Raw genomic sequence first — 19,087 nt, 5'->3', positions numbered from 1 at the left:
GCAAAGCTTGCCAGAAATTATTCTGATGCAACAAAAATAATGTCTGATAGAGGAAAACAAGGCAAAAAGCCTCGTTCGTGGGTTTCTACCCTAAAACCTTCTCCAAATTACCATGCTTTCATTTTTACTTTGCTGGATATGTTTGGTCAGACTATTAGGGAAACTGGGAGTTAGTTTTTCTACCTGGTCTTCATATGTTTTGGTGTTTTGTTTAAGAAAAAAAGAAGAAAGAAAGAAATTGGATTTCATTCTCTAAATGCTCATGTCTTAAGTACCTTGTACCAAAGGCATAGACAAAAGCTTCAAGAATTTCTAGTGGTACTGATTCTCTTTCTGAGGCTATTAAAATGGCTCCATTTAGTAACTGATAAAGGTGCCTTTAACACGTGTCCATAACAAGGAGTATTGTGCACTGTTACAATTGTTCAATAGATGTCCAGTCACAGACAGACAGTGCTTCAGACTCACCCTCTCTTCAGCTCAGCATAATGCATTGTCCTGTCAGGGATTAATGGAAGTGCCACTCACATTAGATGCTAATCCTGGTAGCAACTCTGTTACTCCACAAGTGCTTTGGCTGCTTCTGGCAACTAATACTAGAGCCAGGTGCTGCACACTGAGGAGAAGAACAATGAGAAACCAAAGTGAAGAGCACAATGCAAGAACCTATTCACAATGCAGCAAGAAGACCATGGACAAGGGAAAAGAGACATTTGAAAAGGGTCGTAAGAATAATGGAAAAGAAAGAAACACACAGAAGAAGTCAGGGGAAAAAAAAAAAAAAAAAAAAAAAAAAAAGGAGAAAAGGAGAAAAGGACAAAAAAGAAGAAAGGATCCCAAAGATTAAAGAAGAAGAAAAAAAAGATCAAAAACCAAATAGGAAGTGAATGCACAAGATTGTAGAAATGTCTTTTCTCAGCAATGGCCAACACATAACACCATCAGAAAATCATCACTAGAAAGTTGTCCAATAATAGGGAAGAGCAGCAGAAAGAAAGGACAGAGAGTGATGGTAAGGATGGTAAGGATGGACAGTGAGGTAAGATTACAGCATGATCTTAACCCTCTGAACACTTTAAAGTATTACTGCCTTACAAAACAAAAAAATAATAATCTAATAAATAGCACTACCTCATCAGCAATTTGTCAAACAAACACAGGCCTTTCACCTTGTATTTCAGAAGTTTTTTACAAGAGAAAGTGAAGAGAGGGAAGTAAGGGGCTATTCAGAGATGTTTATCAAACCTAAAAAGCCAGACCCTGGCAGCAGATGGTAGATGGAAAACAGGAAGATTTTGTGAAAGAATAGAACAGTATAAAAACATTGCAACGAAGGAATACATCATGATATTAGGAAATAATGAAATTTAAAGACATACAAGGAAATACTTTATACACTCTGTTGCTCTATTAATAGATAAAAATGAGGCAATGGCATAAATACAAAGGAAATGATAAAGCAAAAGCAGTCTATCATTAACAAGTTTATGCGCTCCAAAGCACATTAAGTCTAGATTTGGAAAGGGTATACTAAACAATAATGTTTTCAAATTTCTTCTGAGGGTTGGAGAAATGGAGAGTACTGATTAGCATGCCATAGGTGTCTGGCACTTTGTATTAAAAAGCTGTGGTTATGCTAAAAAGCAGATAAGCTATTAAATGAGAAAGAAATCTTTGGTTCATGATGTCAGTCTGCTGCAAATCACTAGAGGCGGATAGGGTAGGTACACCAAAAGCCAAACTGTATGCTTCTGTCACCTTCCTGCTCTTATTTATCAGGCATCTACTACGATCAGACAAGAAGAATGGGCTAGACAGGCTACATGGATCTTTCGTTTAACCTCTTTTCTATTTCTATAACCTTGTCTAGAAATCATATGTTGAGGAGATGGAAGAAAATTTATTAATGATGGTATGTTTGACAGTCACTATACTGGATTTAAAAGATCTTGGCTGGTGCCAAAGACAATGTAGGCTGCTACCTAACTAGTTACCCCAAAGACCAAACAAGCATATATCCTGTAATGAGTCCCATCAACACCAGTTAGTATTTTTATTGCTCACTTGTGTAGTGCTCCACACTTTCCCAGGCTCAGACCCACCTCTTTTACATCCTCATTTGCAAGCCTTTACTATTCCACATCAGGATCTTTCTCAAATAAGTCATAAGTGTCATTGTATTGTCCAGAAATTTTGCTGATTTTGTAAATGCATATAAATTAGATGTCAAAACACTTTTTTTTTCTTTTTTTTTTTTTTTTTTTTTTTTTGTGGTCCAAAATAATATTCTAGATAGAGCTACATGATGAATTTTCGTCTCTCAGTTTTACTCTCTTTTCCCCCCCTTGTTCCTTGCATAATTCTGCCAGTGTTATTTCCTCCTGATTTGCAGTATGCTTCTGGACTTCAGTACCAAAGTAACAACAATTTATTGTCCTCTAAAGTTATTTACACCTAAGAATGCAAGTTGATCAAAGTATTAACCAGCTAGTCACAGCAATCTCAGGAAAAGACTGAATCCTTTAGCTTACTTCAGAGCAAGTGTATTACCGTAGCCTGCAACTCTTGCTATTCAAGCAATATTTTTACATGTAGAAGTTTCAGCCTGTGCTAAATTTCTTACCATGCTCCCAAACTGATTTTTGTGTTAACTAGGTAAGTTAGGTTCAAGCCTTTAAAGTATAAATCCATTCTCCTCTGTTACAAAGCTGCTGTCCTATGAGCCATAAGAGAGGAGCTCATCATTACTAACACCATATATTTCCCTTCAAATCCACACATAACTTTCTACAGGTTATCCATACATTTACATGAAAAAATTGCAACCACTACCAGTTTGCTTGGGCAAGATTCATTTTACAAATTCCTTAGCATAACCTTAGCTTCTGACAGCTTCAACTACATGAACAAGCACTTGATGTCCAGATGTGAACAACATGTGAGTAAGATCAAGCTTTCATTTTATTAAGTTACTTTTCCCCAACATAACTGTATTAAAACAGAGCTTCCTAGCAAGTCATTGAATCTAATTTTTAATATGCTATTTGTATGTATAAAGCAGATCTTACCTTGATCTTCTGAAGAAACTGGTGACCTGAAATAAAACAAGAAAGTTCAGTCAACCTGTGCCATGAGAAGGTCACAAACGAGTTTCAAAAGTCTCTATGGGAAATTAGATATGGAGGAATTGAAAAGTTTTATTCTTGAGCTTATTTCAAAGGAGAGATTGTAAGGTAGCTAAGAAAAAAAAAAAGGAGCGGAAAGCACAGAGACCTTCTCTAGCAGCAGGTCCTGCAAATGAGTGGCCATATGGAACCACATTCATAAGGCTGTGATCTCACTGTTAAGCACTCATGCCACAAGTTTCTACAGGTACTTGGCAAAGAATTTTACTACTATTACTGTCAGAAATAGCTCATGCTACTTTTGATCCTGATCCTCCAAAGATTATCAAATGGACAATAGTTAAGTGTGGGCCAGGAAGAACCCTCACAACTAGAGCCAATGGAGGAAAGGGCAGCTTCGGAGGAACTCACAACTACTAAGGCCATTTTTATCATGAGTCAGTGTGATGTAGAGTATAAAACATTAACTGGAATTAACAAATTCATAATAATGGCGCTTTCACAAAAGCAACGTAAATGGAACAAACAAAAAAAAAAATCAAGGTTAAAAAAAAACAAAACAAAACAGTAACTGGACAGTGAAAAGCAACAAAACAGCAGCAACATGTTATAGGCCATCCTACCAATGGTTTAAACCTCTGGTAGAACTCCAAGAGCAAGGGGTTATAAAACATGAGGGACCACTCTGTGCTGATAAACAGAAGGTCCCCACTGAATCCCAGGGATGGGATTCACAGCTCCCATTGCTAAAGATCTCACTCATCATGCTGCCAAGTACCCATGGCAAAGGAACATAAAGAGGTGTAAAGTATTGGCCTTTCATTTTTGTCTTTGCTGCAGTAGCTTGGCTCAGCAAAACTAGGCTAATTGTATAGCCAAATCTGGGCTGTGCTTTGCTTATTGAGACCCAGGTGATGACACACAGTGGATTGGAACACTGCCTTATCACCTCCCTGACCATGATTTTCAACTGCATGTATAACCTTCCCACACAGCTAACAATGAGTTTATTCCTGTAGTGAATGGACCAACTCTCACTTCCACTGCAATACATATTTAATTTTTGCATCAACGTACAAAAAAAGCCAAATTACTAAAGATTTTTGAATGTTTGTATTGCCAGCAAACAGACCAAAGTTGACATTAGAAAAGCAGCCTGAGAAGGAAGGGAAGTTAAAGTACACCAGGAACAAAGAGGGAAAGAACGTACATATATTTAACGGAGTCAGCGGGGGCTAGAGGGAAAGCAAAGGGTTAGGAATCCTGGATTTAAAGGAATAAAGGAACTGAGGATACTCCATATCACAAGATTGAAAAGTAAGGTTCAGGGATTATATAGGACATCAGAAACAGATACTCAAATATGTGGAAGCAAATAGGAAAGATGGAAAGAAAAGGGAGGTTTCCTAACGAGGTATGCAAATCTTTATTTTTAAGAAGAGAGACATTCAAACAGAAAGAGACAAAACAGTTACAGCACAGCTGGAGCAATGGTCACTGTGAAAGGAAAAATGCGATTGTCTAATTAAGATTCTGACTGTGCTAGAAGCCAGTGTATCTGTATGGATCAGAATTAATTAATCCACTATTGCCATTAAATTCTCTGATTGCTGCTGCACATCCTAAGCATGTATCCTGCTCTGCTGTCAGCCAAACCAGCTATGCCCTTCAACTTCATCTATGTCTGTGGAAATACTGTAAAAATTAAGGCAATTCAGAGGATTAGTAGCCATCATTAGGACTGTTCCATGACTTTCATCAGCATCAGTCCCCACCAAAAGCCCTTCTGAAAGTCAAAACTCAGCACAGCATTTCTGCAAAGGTTATACCATGTAAAAATGGCCATATCAAAAGGTGTGATTATTTAGGTTTTTAAAGATAATTTTTACATGCAAGAATCACACCAGGGTCCTCAGCTGAAGTATCTTGGCACTCCACCTATTTCTAATAAAGTATCTCACAGTAACAGCTGAATTTATTCCTTGGCTTCATTTCTTAATTGCACAGTTTCATCACCTTTTAGACTTTTATTTGAAACAATAAAATAAACATTTGGCTTATCCCATAATTTAGCTCTTCGTTATGCCTTGTAAAGCAGATGTTAGTAGCTCCTTAAAAAATCAACAAGAGATGCCATCACACCACCACCACCACCTTCTCAATTAAAACATTGAAGTGTGCGATGAAAAATAGGTTTGTGTACATTTAATGCACCCCAAATTAGTATGTACTTTGCAAAGTACGAATCCCATGCTCCTTTTTTGCATGCTTTGAACTTAGTGGTTAAACAGTGAGAAATCTAACAGGAACTACTGTTGCTAATAGTGTTTTCATTTGTCAGGGTTCATCAGGCATCTTTTGAGGCTGCATAGGCTGGTATCTTGAGAAAATAAGGTTTATGTACACAAGATACTGTGACTATGTATGCATATTTCTGCCTCACACTAATAAAGTTTGAGCCTGTTGGCTGATTTCCCGTATTATTAATAGAGGAGGTAGAGATCCAATCACTGCTTTCATAAGGAAAGGCAATAGCAGGAGGTCAAACTTTCCAAGGTAGCTGTGAAGACACAAAGAAAGGTTCTAAATATCTCAGTAATAGGAAAACCTCAGCAAGAGCTTCCACAATTTGAGATACCAAAGGACTAAAGACAATAAATTAGACTTCCTTTATTCCACTACTCACAGAAAGAGTATTTTGACAGAGGAAAGGACTTTCAACAATTTTGTATAATTTCAGGCCATGCATTTAAGCAGAGGATGGAATTTTCCAAACCATTCAAGCACTGTCCTAACTACTCCAACAGGAGTCTTGCTTGTAACTATTGTGAAAGGAAATGAAGAACTGCTGACTTCATTTAAAGTCCACTTTGTTAGTGTTGGGCACTTTATGCATTGTTTGGTCTACACCATTCTTATGAGAGGGAGGAAGGAAATGAAAAAAAAGAAAGCATAATGACCTACTTTAAACCACATCCACTCTCTCCACAGCCACAAGGGACTTACCTGACAACAAAAAAATCTGGTGGATGCTCATATTTCTGGTCACACATCTTTTTTCAGTTCTTTAAGAAGTGTGAGGGATATACTGTGGCAGCAATGGTCACCAAATGGGTGCCCTGAGAACGGTGGATTCCAAGCTGCTAACATCCACATAGGAAGTGTCTAACTAGCTCCTATCAGCTGCCCTCTGAGAATGATTCTAGCTATGTGCTTTACAGCCACAAAGAGGCAAGCCATCGTTCGCAACTTCCGTGCCATATAAAAAGTAGAGACAAATCAGAGGTATTTCAGAAGAACTAACATGCTGTCAAGATCTGTATCCCCACCTGGGTCAATACACTTTGCAAATTAAATCAAGAAGAGACTTCCATTTAGTTCAGTCTCCAGGAAAAGGATCTGGCACTGCAATATCCTGATCTTAGACACTTCAGAATGGTACTGCTTATTTTTTTGACATCTACAACAGTTACTTTATGCTCTTCTCCTGCTGGAAAATTAACAGTGCTGCCAAAACTAACTTGTAGGTTCATCATTACCACTACCAGCCCTTTCCCAAAAGAGAGTAAAGAGGTCCATACGTCTATGACTGGCTACATTTTCAGAATTCTTATGTTTTTCTATCAGCATTGCTCTTTCCCATACATAAAAGTGAAAGGGAAACCCGATTTCAAATGTTTTCACCAAAAAGTATCAATCTGATTTCTCTGTCCTGAGTTTGCTGGTGCTTTATGAAGAGTTTTTGCTGTACTGATTAATTGAAGAGAATACAAATCTTACTACAACAACAGGGAAGAGGATCAGAAAGAATGAGGAAGAAAGCATGTTGCCAACTTCTCATGCTGTTCATATCCCTCCTTTTGCTACATGTCCTGCAGTGTTGTTCTCGTGTTGTAGAGCATGAAGTTCTACTCAGAAGAGATATTAGCACCTGCAGGCCTCAGTCTACAATGGAAGCTGCATGTTGCCTGGTCTACTGTGACTTACAAAAGCAAAGCACTATACTGTGTCCTTACACAAGGTGCTCAAATATATTCCAGCAACTTAGCTTATGTGCAGAAAAGCCTGATAATGAAAAAAGGCCCTAATCATACATTCATGAAATGCTTCCAAGAAATGGGAAGACTCATGGTACTGAAGGCATGAGACATAGTCCTCCTATAACAGCACTGTGCCTCAGAGTTCAGAGACTGATCCAAAGCTCACTGAAATTTTTCTGCTCACTCTTTCAGTGTTTAGATATATTGCTGGCAAAGGTCTAATCTCCGGTGCAGACAAGACAGTTTTCTGTATCATGAAAGCCTTCCCCAAACAGCCAAATACTAGGAGTTGTTTCCCAGTGCATTCCTTAGTATGCATGCACTAGATTTATTCAGTACTGGAGGGGTGGAGGAAGAAATATAAATTTCTAAGCAAGGTAGGTCAGGGGGCTGTCACAATTTAGTGCCTGGTCAACAAAGGCTTCCAAAATCCAGAAAAACACAGGCAACCTCCAGCAGACAAATTCTAACAAAATTTCAGTAAATAGGTACATAATTCATGAAGACAAAAGCCTCTGGAGAAACAAACCCGGAGCTGATGTGAAGTTGCTATTTTAATCAATAAAGCTGTAGCAGAAACCATCTGCACTAGGCCTATTTAAAAACAGCCATTTAGAATTTAAAGGCCAAATAACAATCCACATGCATCAATTTTGCTGGGTTTCATGACCGTTTGTTTTTTTCCCAGCTCAAGCAATGTATTTTTGCAAACTTTCTCATTCACATACCTGCCTGTGAGCAATGGAGAGAAAGAGCTTTTAGATTAAATCTGCTTCTCCTCATTTTGTGTGTTCATCTCTTCAGAACTGAAAACAGCGTTTCTGTAGGGATTTATTCACATATTCTCTGATTGGAATGAAAGATAAGTCTTAGCACATTAATTATTATTTTATTTTTTTTAAGGTGAGGAAATTCCCTCATTCAGCAAACTGCATCAAAACCTCTGGGACTGGCAAATTCCCTGCAGCTGCAGACTGTGACTTGTATCTTCATGGCAGAAAAGCAGAACTAGTTTTCCTGCCCTCTCAGCATCTCTTACTTGGAGAAGCCCAATAAAAGTTAAATGTAACATTCAGCCTAGCTGCCACTATTTTCTGCCATGGCACTTGACAGAAAATACAAGTCTAGAAATTACTGAGAGCTCAAGCCTTCCACTTTCAACCTACATATGCCCAATTTCAAATGACCCATGTAGGCAGGAGAAACAAGTTAGCAAGTTAAACAAAGGCAAATGGAAAGTTCTAAACCTGGAGAGAAGAAAACTCATTCAATGGGACAGACTGGGGACCAACCATCATTTCAGAACAAAGTGTTGGTTGTCAGTTGTCTACAAGTTGAATGTCAATCAACAGCATGCCCTTACAACAATCATAGAATCATATAACAGAATCATAGAATGGCCTGGGTTGAAAAGGACCTCAAAGATAACCTAGTTTTTGCCCCTGCTGTGGGCAAAGTCACCAACCACCAGACCTTCTGGCCTTGCACGTCTCCAGGGACGGGGTATTCACAACCTCTCTGGGCAACATGTTCCAGTGTGTCACCACACACTGAATGAAAGATAACTATGTATTGGGATGTATTCACAACAAACATAAGGTAAATGAAAAGGAATTTTCCCCTCTACTCTCTGAGACTGTACCTGGTGTTTTGTCCCAAGGTTGGGGCTTCCTGGAATAAGACAGACATTGACAAACCGAACTGGAAGGGTTGCAGAGATGATGAGGGCACATCAGAGGTGGCTGAAGGTACTGGAGTCATGCAGTAAGAAGACTCAGGGGAAATCTTATTGCCTTGAACTATCTAATGCAAATGTATAAAGAATACAAGGCCACAGCCTTTTTGAAGTAAAAAGGAAGAGGAAAGATAGGATGAGAAGCAACAGTCACAAGCTGGAACACGGGAAATTCAGACTGGATGTTAGAAAACACATTATGTGGATGACCAAAGAGGGATACAGGTTGTGCAAAGACACTGATGAATCTCCAGCCTTCCAGACATTAAATGCTCAGCTGTACAAGAATCTGAATATCTATAACAGGACCAATTTCAAATAGAGAGTTGTGTTAGACGCATTTCAGAGGTCCTTTCCAACACATTTTTTGCAATTTTATAAGTCTCTCTACAATGCTTTCTTTTATTAATATTCCATTTTTCTTGTCACTCTTTTATAAAAAGTATTTCTCTCAGACAATGGCAACACTGTCTCTCACATGTGGGAAAATGCTGACCAGCAGTGCTTCCTGAATCTAAAAAATCCATTCAAGTTACTTATTATTTTACAGAATTCTATTCAGACATATCCTGTCAATCTGTACCAACTGTCTGGAGAGTCTAATTTTTTTTCTAATTCCATTAAGGGCAAAGATGAGCAGTTTTCCTGGCATCTCTGTAGCTTCCTCCTACAGCCTGCCTCTACCTGGATGATTTTCTGGATGAAAAGCTACGACATATGGTTTAGTAGCTTGTGGTAGCAACGGTAATGGGAGGACAGTTGGACTAGATGATCTTTCAGGTCCTTTCCAACCTTGTGATTCTATGATTCTATGATACCTGCACATACATTCATGGCTAGCCCAGCAACTCAGGTGGTCTGGTGTTTCATAGGAAAATCAGGGCAGCTCTGATGTATCCCCTTGTTGTGTCTCAGACATATCTGTCCCTCATATTGTTTTGTATCTTGACTCGCTACTAACTTTTTTGGTTTTTTCCTCTCTTAACATCTACTGTATTTCTCTGTCCACTGTAAAAGACTTCCAGATAAGGCAGGCCTGTAGCACCACAATAGTTATACCTGAAGTTGTACTGACACCCAGAGGAATGCCCTGGGAACTGCTGCCTAACAAGGAAAACAGATTTTCAGAGCAGAACAAAATATAAATCCAAGTGTGCTTAACATTGACTTAAAAATTTATAAGAAGAAAAAGATAGAGAAGCATTCTAATATGTTGATCTTGAAATAGATAGCTTTTCTTTGGAATCATCATCAAAAACACAACCAAAGAATGCTGGATTGCATCTTTGAAAGGAAGGCATTTCCAGGTGACCATCAGGATCACTGCAGAGTGATCCAGGATGTTTATTGATTTTCTTTTTTAATACTTGCCTCCCGTTCCTTTCATCACCACATGACACCAAAGTACCTCAAGGAGAATGTGAGACATTCAGTTTGAAAAGATCCTGATCCAAAACTCTTTGAAAAAGTATTCTTCCATTTCCAGCCTGGAACTAAATCTTCAAAATCCTCACTGACCCACTCTGTCAATTGTTCAGCAAATCTTGGCAGAGTGGGATGGAGGAAAGGTGAAAATAAAGCAGTGGCTTTCTATTTAACCCAGAGAAAGGACTCATTTTCATAACTGAAAAGACATGGCAGCCCTACTCCTAGCACACTCTGATTCAGAAATCACATCCCCAGCTTTGCCCTCAGGTTGGATGGAGATGAAGCACATCAGCTGCTTGGTATCCTGAGACAGCATCCAAAATAATGACAGGCCAGCTTGGATTTCTAAATAATCTAGAAGCTGCCCTAAGTGATGCATTTGCTACCACAAAGCAAACCAGTGACTCCTGGTAAATTGCCTTTAGTGGTTTTGAGAGAAGGGAGACTGAAACATAAGAATCCCTCAGAAAAAGGCTCATGTGATTATGTTCATAAGTAAATGGCCTGGTTTTCACAAGTGCTAAGCAGTAACCCTCACCGCTTACCATTAATTAAAAAAAAAAAAAAAAAAAAAAATCAATTAATTTGCATAACACACACCCCTCTATAATCCTACGCAGTGCAGATCTGCTGAGCCCCTTACACTCCTGCTATGGGGTAAATAATGGAGAATAATATGAGTTTCAGATAGGCTTTTTTGTCCTACGCTTTTAGAGGCCTGGCAGAGATACAAGAATCTAGGAGTCAGAGTTATACTGGCTCCAAGCCACTTCTGGCTCTCTGGTTTCAGTTCTTGGCAGGCATATTTTAGCCAGGTCCATCTGTCCCTCCTTGCCCATAGCCATTGACACTGCCAGGAACCACAGCAAGGATATGTGCTACAGCCTCACTCTTCATGTATTTCCCTCTTAGGCACACACATCTGTGCCAGAACTGCTAAATGCTCACTCAGTCTCAGCTACAGAGACAAAGAGCTGGGTGTTAGAGCTTCTTTCACAGCACAAAGGAGCAGCAGGCAAGCAGGGACAACTTTTCTCCCTACTCCTTTGACTACTTTCCAGATTTCAGAATTTTCTCCTCTCACCCAAAACACGCTTCAGCAGCTTTTCAAGAAGAGACAGAGCCTTCTACATCCTCACATATAAAGCTGCAGTCAGGGGCCTAGGACCCGCATCCAAGACATGGAAGAACAAAAGTAGCCATGCTGAAACACCCAGCCTGGGGAATGGGCTCCCCACCCTCAGCAATTCCCAGACAAACTGAAGAGTTCCCCCATAATTGGAGTGAGCATTGATGTCAAAATATTGCTCCCACTGTCATTGAAACAGTCCAAATTTTATGGGTCCAAAATACTAAATCGCAATCCTCAAAAAATGACCTATTTTTATGTGATGGCTTTTTTTCTAGCTTTTTCTGTATCATATTTTGACACTTGTCCTTCCAGTTTTCCAGCTACAGCTGAAATTCAAACATGTAGATACCAGAAGAATTGGAGAAAGTTAACAAAGGTTTGACTTTTTGGAGCATAGGTCAGGTAAACCAAAGTAGCACTTCTACGTGATGATCTGGGGCAGTTTTTTTGTTTGATTGTTTGGTTGTTTTTACCAAATTACATTTTAATTATCTCTACAAACCTGTTAAGCCAAAACCTAATAATATTAATAGAATATCAATAAATAAAGTCTGAATGCAGATTATGAGATGACTTACTGTGAAAGGTTGGACATTCTTTGTTGTTTGATGCACATGTTACATCTCACAGCATTGCAGATCAGGACCATGCCCTGAACCTCTAAAAGCTTATTAGTCTTGGATTTCATAGAATCATCAAGGCTGGGAAAAAAGTACTGAATGAGAGCACGCTAAGAACTGGTCTCTTCTCCAAGCAAATAGCCACTTTTTATGGCAGCAACAGAGAACGTGGACACAGGTTTGCTTTTCCTGCAAAATGCTCATAAATCTGAGACCTGGATGGTTCTTTCCGTCTTATTTCAACTCTTGCATATAGGTAACAAGTACACAGAAACAGACACATATATGTTACCTAAAACAAGAAGGTTCACTTATTTTCCAGCATTTATTGGACTGGAAGCTTGCAGTGCTGGAGGTTATTTATCCTGTATTTAAGAATGCTCAAAGCAAGCTCAGAAATACATAGGCACCCTTTCTGTCGGTCATTCTGTATAACGTGAGTAAACCCAGCTAGCTCGCCCCTCTTCCGGTGTCGGTAATGTATGTCTCTGGAGGCCCTGGGTCTGCTATTCCCACTCCATAAAGCTGAAGATGGGGATATTCATATCCCACAGTGGAATCATCAGCTCCACGCTCTGTCATTCTCTTGCCAGTTACATTTACCACACACTTGATGCTCTCAGGAAAGCAGAGAGCCCTAAAGATCAAATTATCAAATGTCACTTTCTTTTACCCAGTCAAACAGAAAACAATTATACAGGAAGTGACTGTCTTGATATGTTCCTCTGCCTTCCATGTTATACATCTGCCATACTTCTCAGTATAAATTTTGCTCCTTACTCCAGGGGCTAAACTAACCAAGCAGAATGGAAATGAAAGGTAAAAATAAAAATAAGAAAAAGAAAGAAGGGAGGGAGGGAAGAAATAAAGAGGGGAAAGAAGAAATTTAACAAGTTATAACAAGAAAATAGGACAAAAAAAACACAGAGCTTTTCTATTTTGGCCTTGGCAATCAGCCAGAGAGCAAATGTAGGTTAATAGATGTTACAGCAAACAAGTTAAAAGCGAGGCACCTAGCTATCTGTACTCTGTCAACATCAATTTCACCCTTTAAACACACTCCAAAACTTACATTCCACCTTGAAAACTCATTTTCCTCTCTTATTTACTAGAAATATTTGGAAAGTGTTTTCAAGTGAGATGGTAGCTGATTTTTTCAACATTGAGGTAAGTAGATCCCTTTGTCAAGAACCTATGTATTCTGAGCTTAAGGTCAAAAAAGGAGAAGAGAAGAGCTGCACCTCTTGCACTTCTCTTTTGGAAGGCAGCCTGCCAGTCAAGAAGCAAGATCTCTTTAAAGTGGCCAATTTGTAGTCTCATGGTGTGTGGGAATGTTTTGCATGTCGCTGTCTGCCAAAATAATTTGTCAGCAGGGTGAATACCTTCAGCTGTGCATCAGGTGTTAAGATGCAACAAAAGTCATTAAGAGCCCTCAATCTGAGTGCTTAGGGACAGGTGGGTGTGAAAAGAGGAGGCTAAACTCCCACCCAATCCACTCTGGAGATTTACATTTTAAAAAATAAAATAATTTGGTAATAAGTACTATAGGATGCAGTTCAGGATGTACTATTCTATTTCCATCACGCACTGAAGGAGCAGAAACACAAACCTGCTTCCTCAGATGTGCTGGCTGTTGATAAAACCCCTTTGCAATTCAGCTCCTCAACAGCAAAAGCTGGAGACTTATTTCTGGAAGAAAACAAATGCTATCTCCACTGCACTCACATTCAAAAATGAAGTCTTACACAAACAAATCAAATCAAAATTCCAGTTCCTTCTTTTCCTGATTACTCCTAACAAGGGGAAAAGCAAAAGACAATGTCTTAAAACTCAGTATTACTGGTAAAGGAGTTGCCAAGACAATGTGTCTAGGATCTGTATGTACCAAATATTAATGACTGCTGCAGAAATTTTAGTAAGTAACAAATATGACTTTTCTACATCCCAGTTCTGTGTAAGTGCAGCTAGACTTTGGCAACAGTGACATCAAATCCTGCTAATGAATGAGGACAGTGGTAATTAAATGAGGTCTTCCATGAATTCAATAACTTAAAAGAAGAAATTGCTAAAAGTTCATGTTAAACATTTTTCAGAGTCATCTGATTTTGTCTGTTTGCAGAGATCATTAAGATGATCCAGAGGGCTGAAGCATTTCTTCTATGAAGAAATACTGAGGGAACTGGGCTTGTTCTTTCTCAGGAGAAGAGAAGGCTCCAAGGAGACCTTGCTGTTGATATGTGGTGACAATTTCCCTAGTCCTGTTTCTGTCTCCTCAGATGTCAGAGCAAAATGCCAGGATTTCCTCATGCACTTAATGGTTTCTGAACATATGAAATCTCTATTCCCAGTGTCTGGGCCCAAGAGAATAAAATAATTAATAGCTGTCTTCTTTGTCAAGAAGTGCTCCAGCAATGAGAGTAAGGGAAGGTTTACAGAAGCAAGTGGAGAAAAGGCTTCCTAATGATAGATAATTTTTAGCTTCCATCTAGAACATAAGCGAGATTTTAACTCCTGTGACTGCGTTACACTGACAATAATGAGAGCTTCCATAATACAAAACCATGTCTCTCACTGAGGTGCATCAGTTTTTACCACTCAATCTCAGTGAGGAACTTTGCTTTCACTCAAAACAATTTCTTATCCACTTGCTACATACTTTAATTCCTTTTTTTCTTCACATTCTTCAAAGTACTTTTCTTATTTAACGCACATTTACCTGTCCCTGAAACATTTTCAGTACTCTTTACATCATATTTTCTCTTCGAGTTCTTATCCTTCCCTTCACTAAGACCTTTTTTAATACCAATTTTCTTGCAAGACCTAGAGAGTCAATTTAGGCAAGTCTTTCTCATGCTCCATTTTAAGGTAGCAAGAATGATGCCTTACAAACTATTTGTAAAAGTGCTTAAGACAAAATAAGGGAAAGAAAATGCACTTGAGCACAAATGGACACTGCTTTTTGTTAATTAATAATTCTATTTTAGGGACTATACAAGCATACGGTGAAAGTAAGATATGACCTATGCTGTCTCACAAACAAGACTTGCTCAAAAGTAACTACTACTCATGTAATGTCTGGGAAAAGACGTTTATACAGCTGTACAAATAGGCAGTTAAGACATGTATTTTACTTATATAGCTTAAGCTTGTAAACTAAATCTGAACTAATCCAGATTTTACTACCAAAACAGACTTCTTTGCTTATTTAAGAGCTGGCACTGAGTTTTCCAGTGCAAAAGTTTTGGAGAAACACTTGGATTTTTTCAATCCTTCATCAACTTCTCAACCTTCAAATGTTCAGTATCACCAGGGAGCTCCTGCGCAACATGTTCAAATACAAGTGGCTTCAATATTTTCTTGACTTCTACTTCATGAGCATTCCTTCTTGTTTCTGTATGCAACCTTTGATCCCTGATGTTCTTCTCCCTTTGTACCACACAGAGATTTCACTTTTTTAAAAAAAATAACAAACATCTTCTAACATCTGTACAATAGTACTGATTTTCTGGGCAATTATCTGGTTTTTGTGGTTGAGTTAAAACACTTGGCAGTCAGCCTTTTCCTGCTTCCCTCTTATGAACTAGATTATTATTGCCTCATAAAGCAGTGCCTGGGTGATATTGCTAGATAATTAATGTCTATTTAGTGTAAAGGGCTTCCAGCCCCTATAGGTGTTTTTTCTTCCTCTCTCTGACAGGGCCAGATGGCACTCTGGCCAACCTTCAACCACCCTTCACAAGCTATGCACTCAGTTCATACAATGCATCTAGCAGCTTTGGAATAACGTTTCCTTTATGTATGCTGAATGGTGAGATACTAGAAGAGTAGTTATTACTGCTGTAACAATGGGAATATAACAATGTAACAATGAGAAAATTGGTTATTTCAATTAAAAGACAGATTAAACATCTAACAAGGAACTAATCACTTTTTCATTTTTGTGTGTAGTTGTGTTGCTTGTTTGTTTTTTATTTTCTATCTCTCATCATATAACAAGCTGACAAACATAACTAGAAACAGAAATGGTCAATAATGAACGGATGAAATAGGCTCTGAGTCAGTGGTTGTGCCCACTTCACTGCACCATTAGATCACAGGATAAATCAATGGTGAATCCACTCATGTTCAAAGGAAGAGTCCAATTACATGTTTCAGTGGAGTCAGTCCAGAATACTTGGCTGTTTTCAAGATCAAGCACCAGCGTTACAAGAAACTGTCCTCCCACTGGTGCTGTATGCACCTTTGACACTGATTTGATGTTCCTTTTAATATACAACATGCCCCAGCTCCTGGCTACTGCATCAAGATGCTGATTTTCATGGTTTTGCTGTCTACTTATCAGTCAGTCACACATCAAAGAGTCTTTGGAAAGGGTAGGGGAAGGAAAAGCAAAACATGAAATATGATTGTTAGTTAAATGCCACCTGAAAATTAATTAACATAAAGCTCACCTGATTAAAAATAATAGTGTAAATAGTTTTCTCATAAAGATCACTTCCACAAAACCATTATAGTCAAATAACTTTCTACACCAAAAGTTTGTGATCAGCAACAATGTCACACACCATAATGATTTTCAGAGCACATATTGTCTTCTTTAATTAATTGAAGTCTGTTAGCAAACTTTGTCTATTTAGTTATACTCCTCATTTCTCAGAACGCATTACTCCATCTTAAGGAGCTCATATACAGCAATGTCAGAGACAATCTGAATAGCCCGCACCCATACTGTGACCAACTGCAACCTAATCTGCTCATAACATCTGAGGAGGGTAACTTTCAACTCATGTTTGAAAGGGAAATGACCAACCTCGGTTGAACAACTGAAAGACATTCTATCACAGCAAGTCCTACTCCATTTGCCCTACTGACAGAATATAGGATCTCATGCTTTGAATTAGATGTGGTACACAATAGTTCAGACAAATATAAAACACTGGTGACTCTCAAAACGTCCATGGGAAACTCTTGAGTGTGAGGAGGTGTCCCCTTTGTGCTCTGCCATATTCCTTTGTAGGGAACTTTACTTTAGGGAACTCGATAAAATCTCTCAGCAAGTTTTAAATGAAAAAAATTACCTGAAGAGAGAAATTTCTGTAAAGAACCTATGAACCACTGTCAGCTGCTAAAAATATAAAAGTACTCTAAGTTCCTTCTTTAAAATACCAGATTATAAACCGCATTTAATTGGAAAGACAAGAACTCAAAAGCTTGAAAATAGCAGAGCACATGTTATCTGAACATCATGCTCCAGCTCTGTAGCACACATACATTATGACAGTCTTTAATTATATTGATATGTACTACATTCTTCTAGTGGACTCTTTCTTCAGTGTTTAAAAACACCCACTTATTATCCCTTTCTATTCTTTATATGCAGTACACAACCTCAAGGTTCATTTATCCCCCACTATCAAAACTGTGCACAGAATGTAAAGTGATTAATTTTCTCCTAAGTATCTCCGACAGAGTTTCGCCATAACATCTGAGCTTCTTTGTGACCATGAAATTTATCCTCGCTGTGTTCCTCTAAGGTGAAACTGCAATATTATCTGTATTCCGTAGATGGGAAAATGAGTCAGATGAAGGAAGGCACAAACTTTCCATTAATTTTAGTAATACAATCTGAGGGACACAGAAAGCATATTACTCACTTTCCAGCCCTTCACTCTTTCAACATCTTCTTGCAATCGCCTCCCAGAAATACAGCCTACCTCAGTGCAGACAAGCATGAAGTGAGGAGTCTGTTGTCACTGGCCATATATGAAGTTTGTTTTAAATTCTGAATCATTCAGAAATTCTGTGGAGGAAACTGAGAAGAAAAGCTAGCCCTCCCAGAGCAGCTTTTAGCTGCCATAACTGTAATAATATCTTCTTCTCTCTATGGCAGTCCCCTTCCTAATTTACTATACAACTATCAGCTTTGCCACAAATGGGGCAGTGTCTAAACATACTTCAGAGCTTGCGCACTTGAATAATGAATAATCTGCATGAGCTCATAACTCTAGATTCTGGAGGGAAACAGCCACCATGTCTCTAACCTGTCCCTTCCCTCTTATTTATCTGGGCAGAAAAACAAATACAAAAACATATAAATATTGGAGAGAGAGGAAGAAACAGAAATGAGCAGAAGTGAGGAATAAAAGAGAAGAAACAACGGGATTATCTGTTGTTTCAGCATGTCAGCACAATACTTTAAATCTAAAGAAGGCAGTAGGAGTTGTCTGTGGTGATGGTGACAATATGTCATCAAGCAGAGAAATGCAGAGGGCTCTTACTGCAGCATATAGGCCTGGCTGGCGTCCTTTTGTTTGTCAGGTACCTCGTAGTGCGGGGAAATCTTGCCAAGGCCACTGTCGCTCAGCATCCTCTTTCTAACAGCAGGGTTCCACCGATCTGATATTCTAGGAAGGGAAGAAGGAAAAACAAGGCTTAAACCCCAGAAATTATTTCACATGCTCTGCTTTGTAGTTCTTTTATGCTTGTTTATTCACAGTATTTTTCAGCCTGTTGCAAGCTAGCTTAGCTTAATTCACCATGATTAGAAGACTCTTCCTGAAGAGGAACAGGAGCATTTCTAGTCTGCCTAGAGGACAAGCAGAAACAAAGACACTTCACGGTAATTCTAAGACTCAAAGGACTTCAGGGCCTCAAATATTTGTATCAGAGCCCTGACAGTGCAGAGAATGGTTTCATAACTTGATAGATACAGGTTTCATCATCAGAGGGTGGTTAAGGCACTGGCACAGGCTGCACAGAGAAGCTGTGGAGGTCCCATCTCCAAAGGTGTACAAAGCGAAGTTGGATGGGGCCATGGGTGGCAACACCGCCCATGGTAGAGAAGCTGAAACTAGATGACCTTAAACGTCCTTTCCAAGCCTGTAATTATCACTACTGCCCCTGATTCTGCCCCCAGATCTCACACTTTCCTGTATCTCCCAAGCTTTCAGCAGAGGGGAACAGAAAAGACATGCCAAATTCTGTTGTGGCTGCTGAAGGCCAAATCC

The 19,087-nt window shown here is 38.9% G+C and overlaps 1 protein-coding gene across 7 annotated transcripts in view; it reads right to left on the bottom strand.

Annotated features, from left to right (window-relative positions):
* Window positions 1-19,087, bottom strand: part of DGKI (diacylglycerol kinase iota) — a 216,543-nt gene that overhangs the window by 33,649 nt on the left and 163,807 nt on the right. For all 7 annotated transcript variants that reach the window (XM_048930903.1, XM_048930912.1, XM_048930928.1 and 4 more), the window contains 2 exons: window positions 18,359-18,484; window positions 3,069-3,094 (listed from right to left, as the gene is read on the bottom strand). In XM_048930903.1, coding sequence (XP_048786860.1) covers window positions 3,069-3,094; window positions 18,359-18,484 — 152 coding nt within the window. The remainder of the gene's footprint in view (window positions 1-3,068; window positions 3,095-18,358; window positions 18,485-19,087) is intronic.

The sequence above is a fragment of the Lagopus muta genome, chromosome 1, assembly GCF_023343835.1.
Source record: "Lagopus muta isolate bLagMut1 chromosome 1, bLagMut1 primary, whole genome shotgun sequence".
Lineage (NCBI taxonomy): Eukaryota > Metazoa > Chordata > Aves > Galliformes > Phasianidae > Lagopus > Lagopus muta.
The sequence above is the reverse complement of the archived record's forward strand: the minus strand, read 5'-3'. Positions and strand labels throughout refer to the sequence as shown.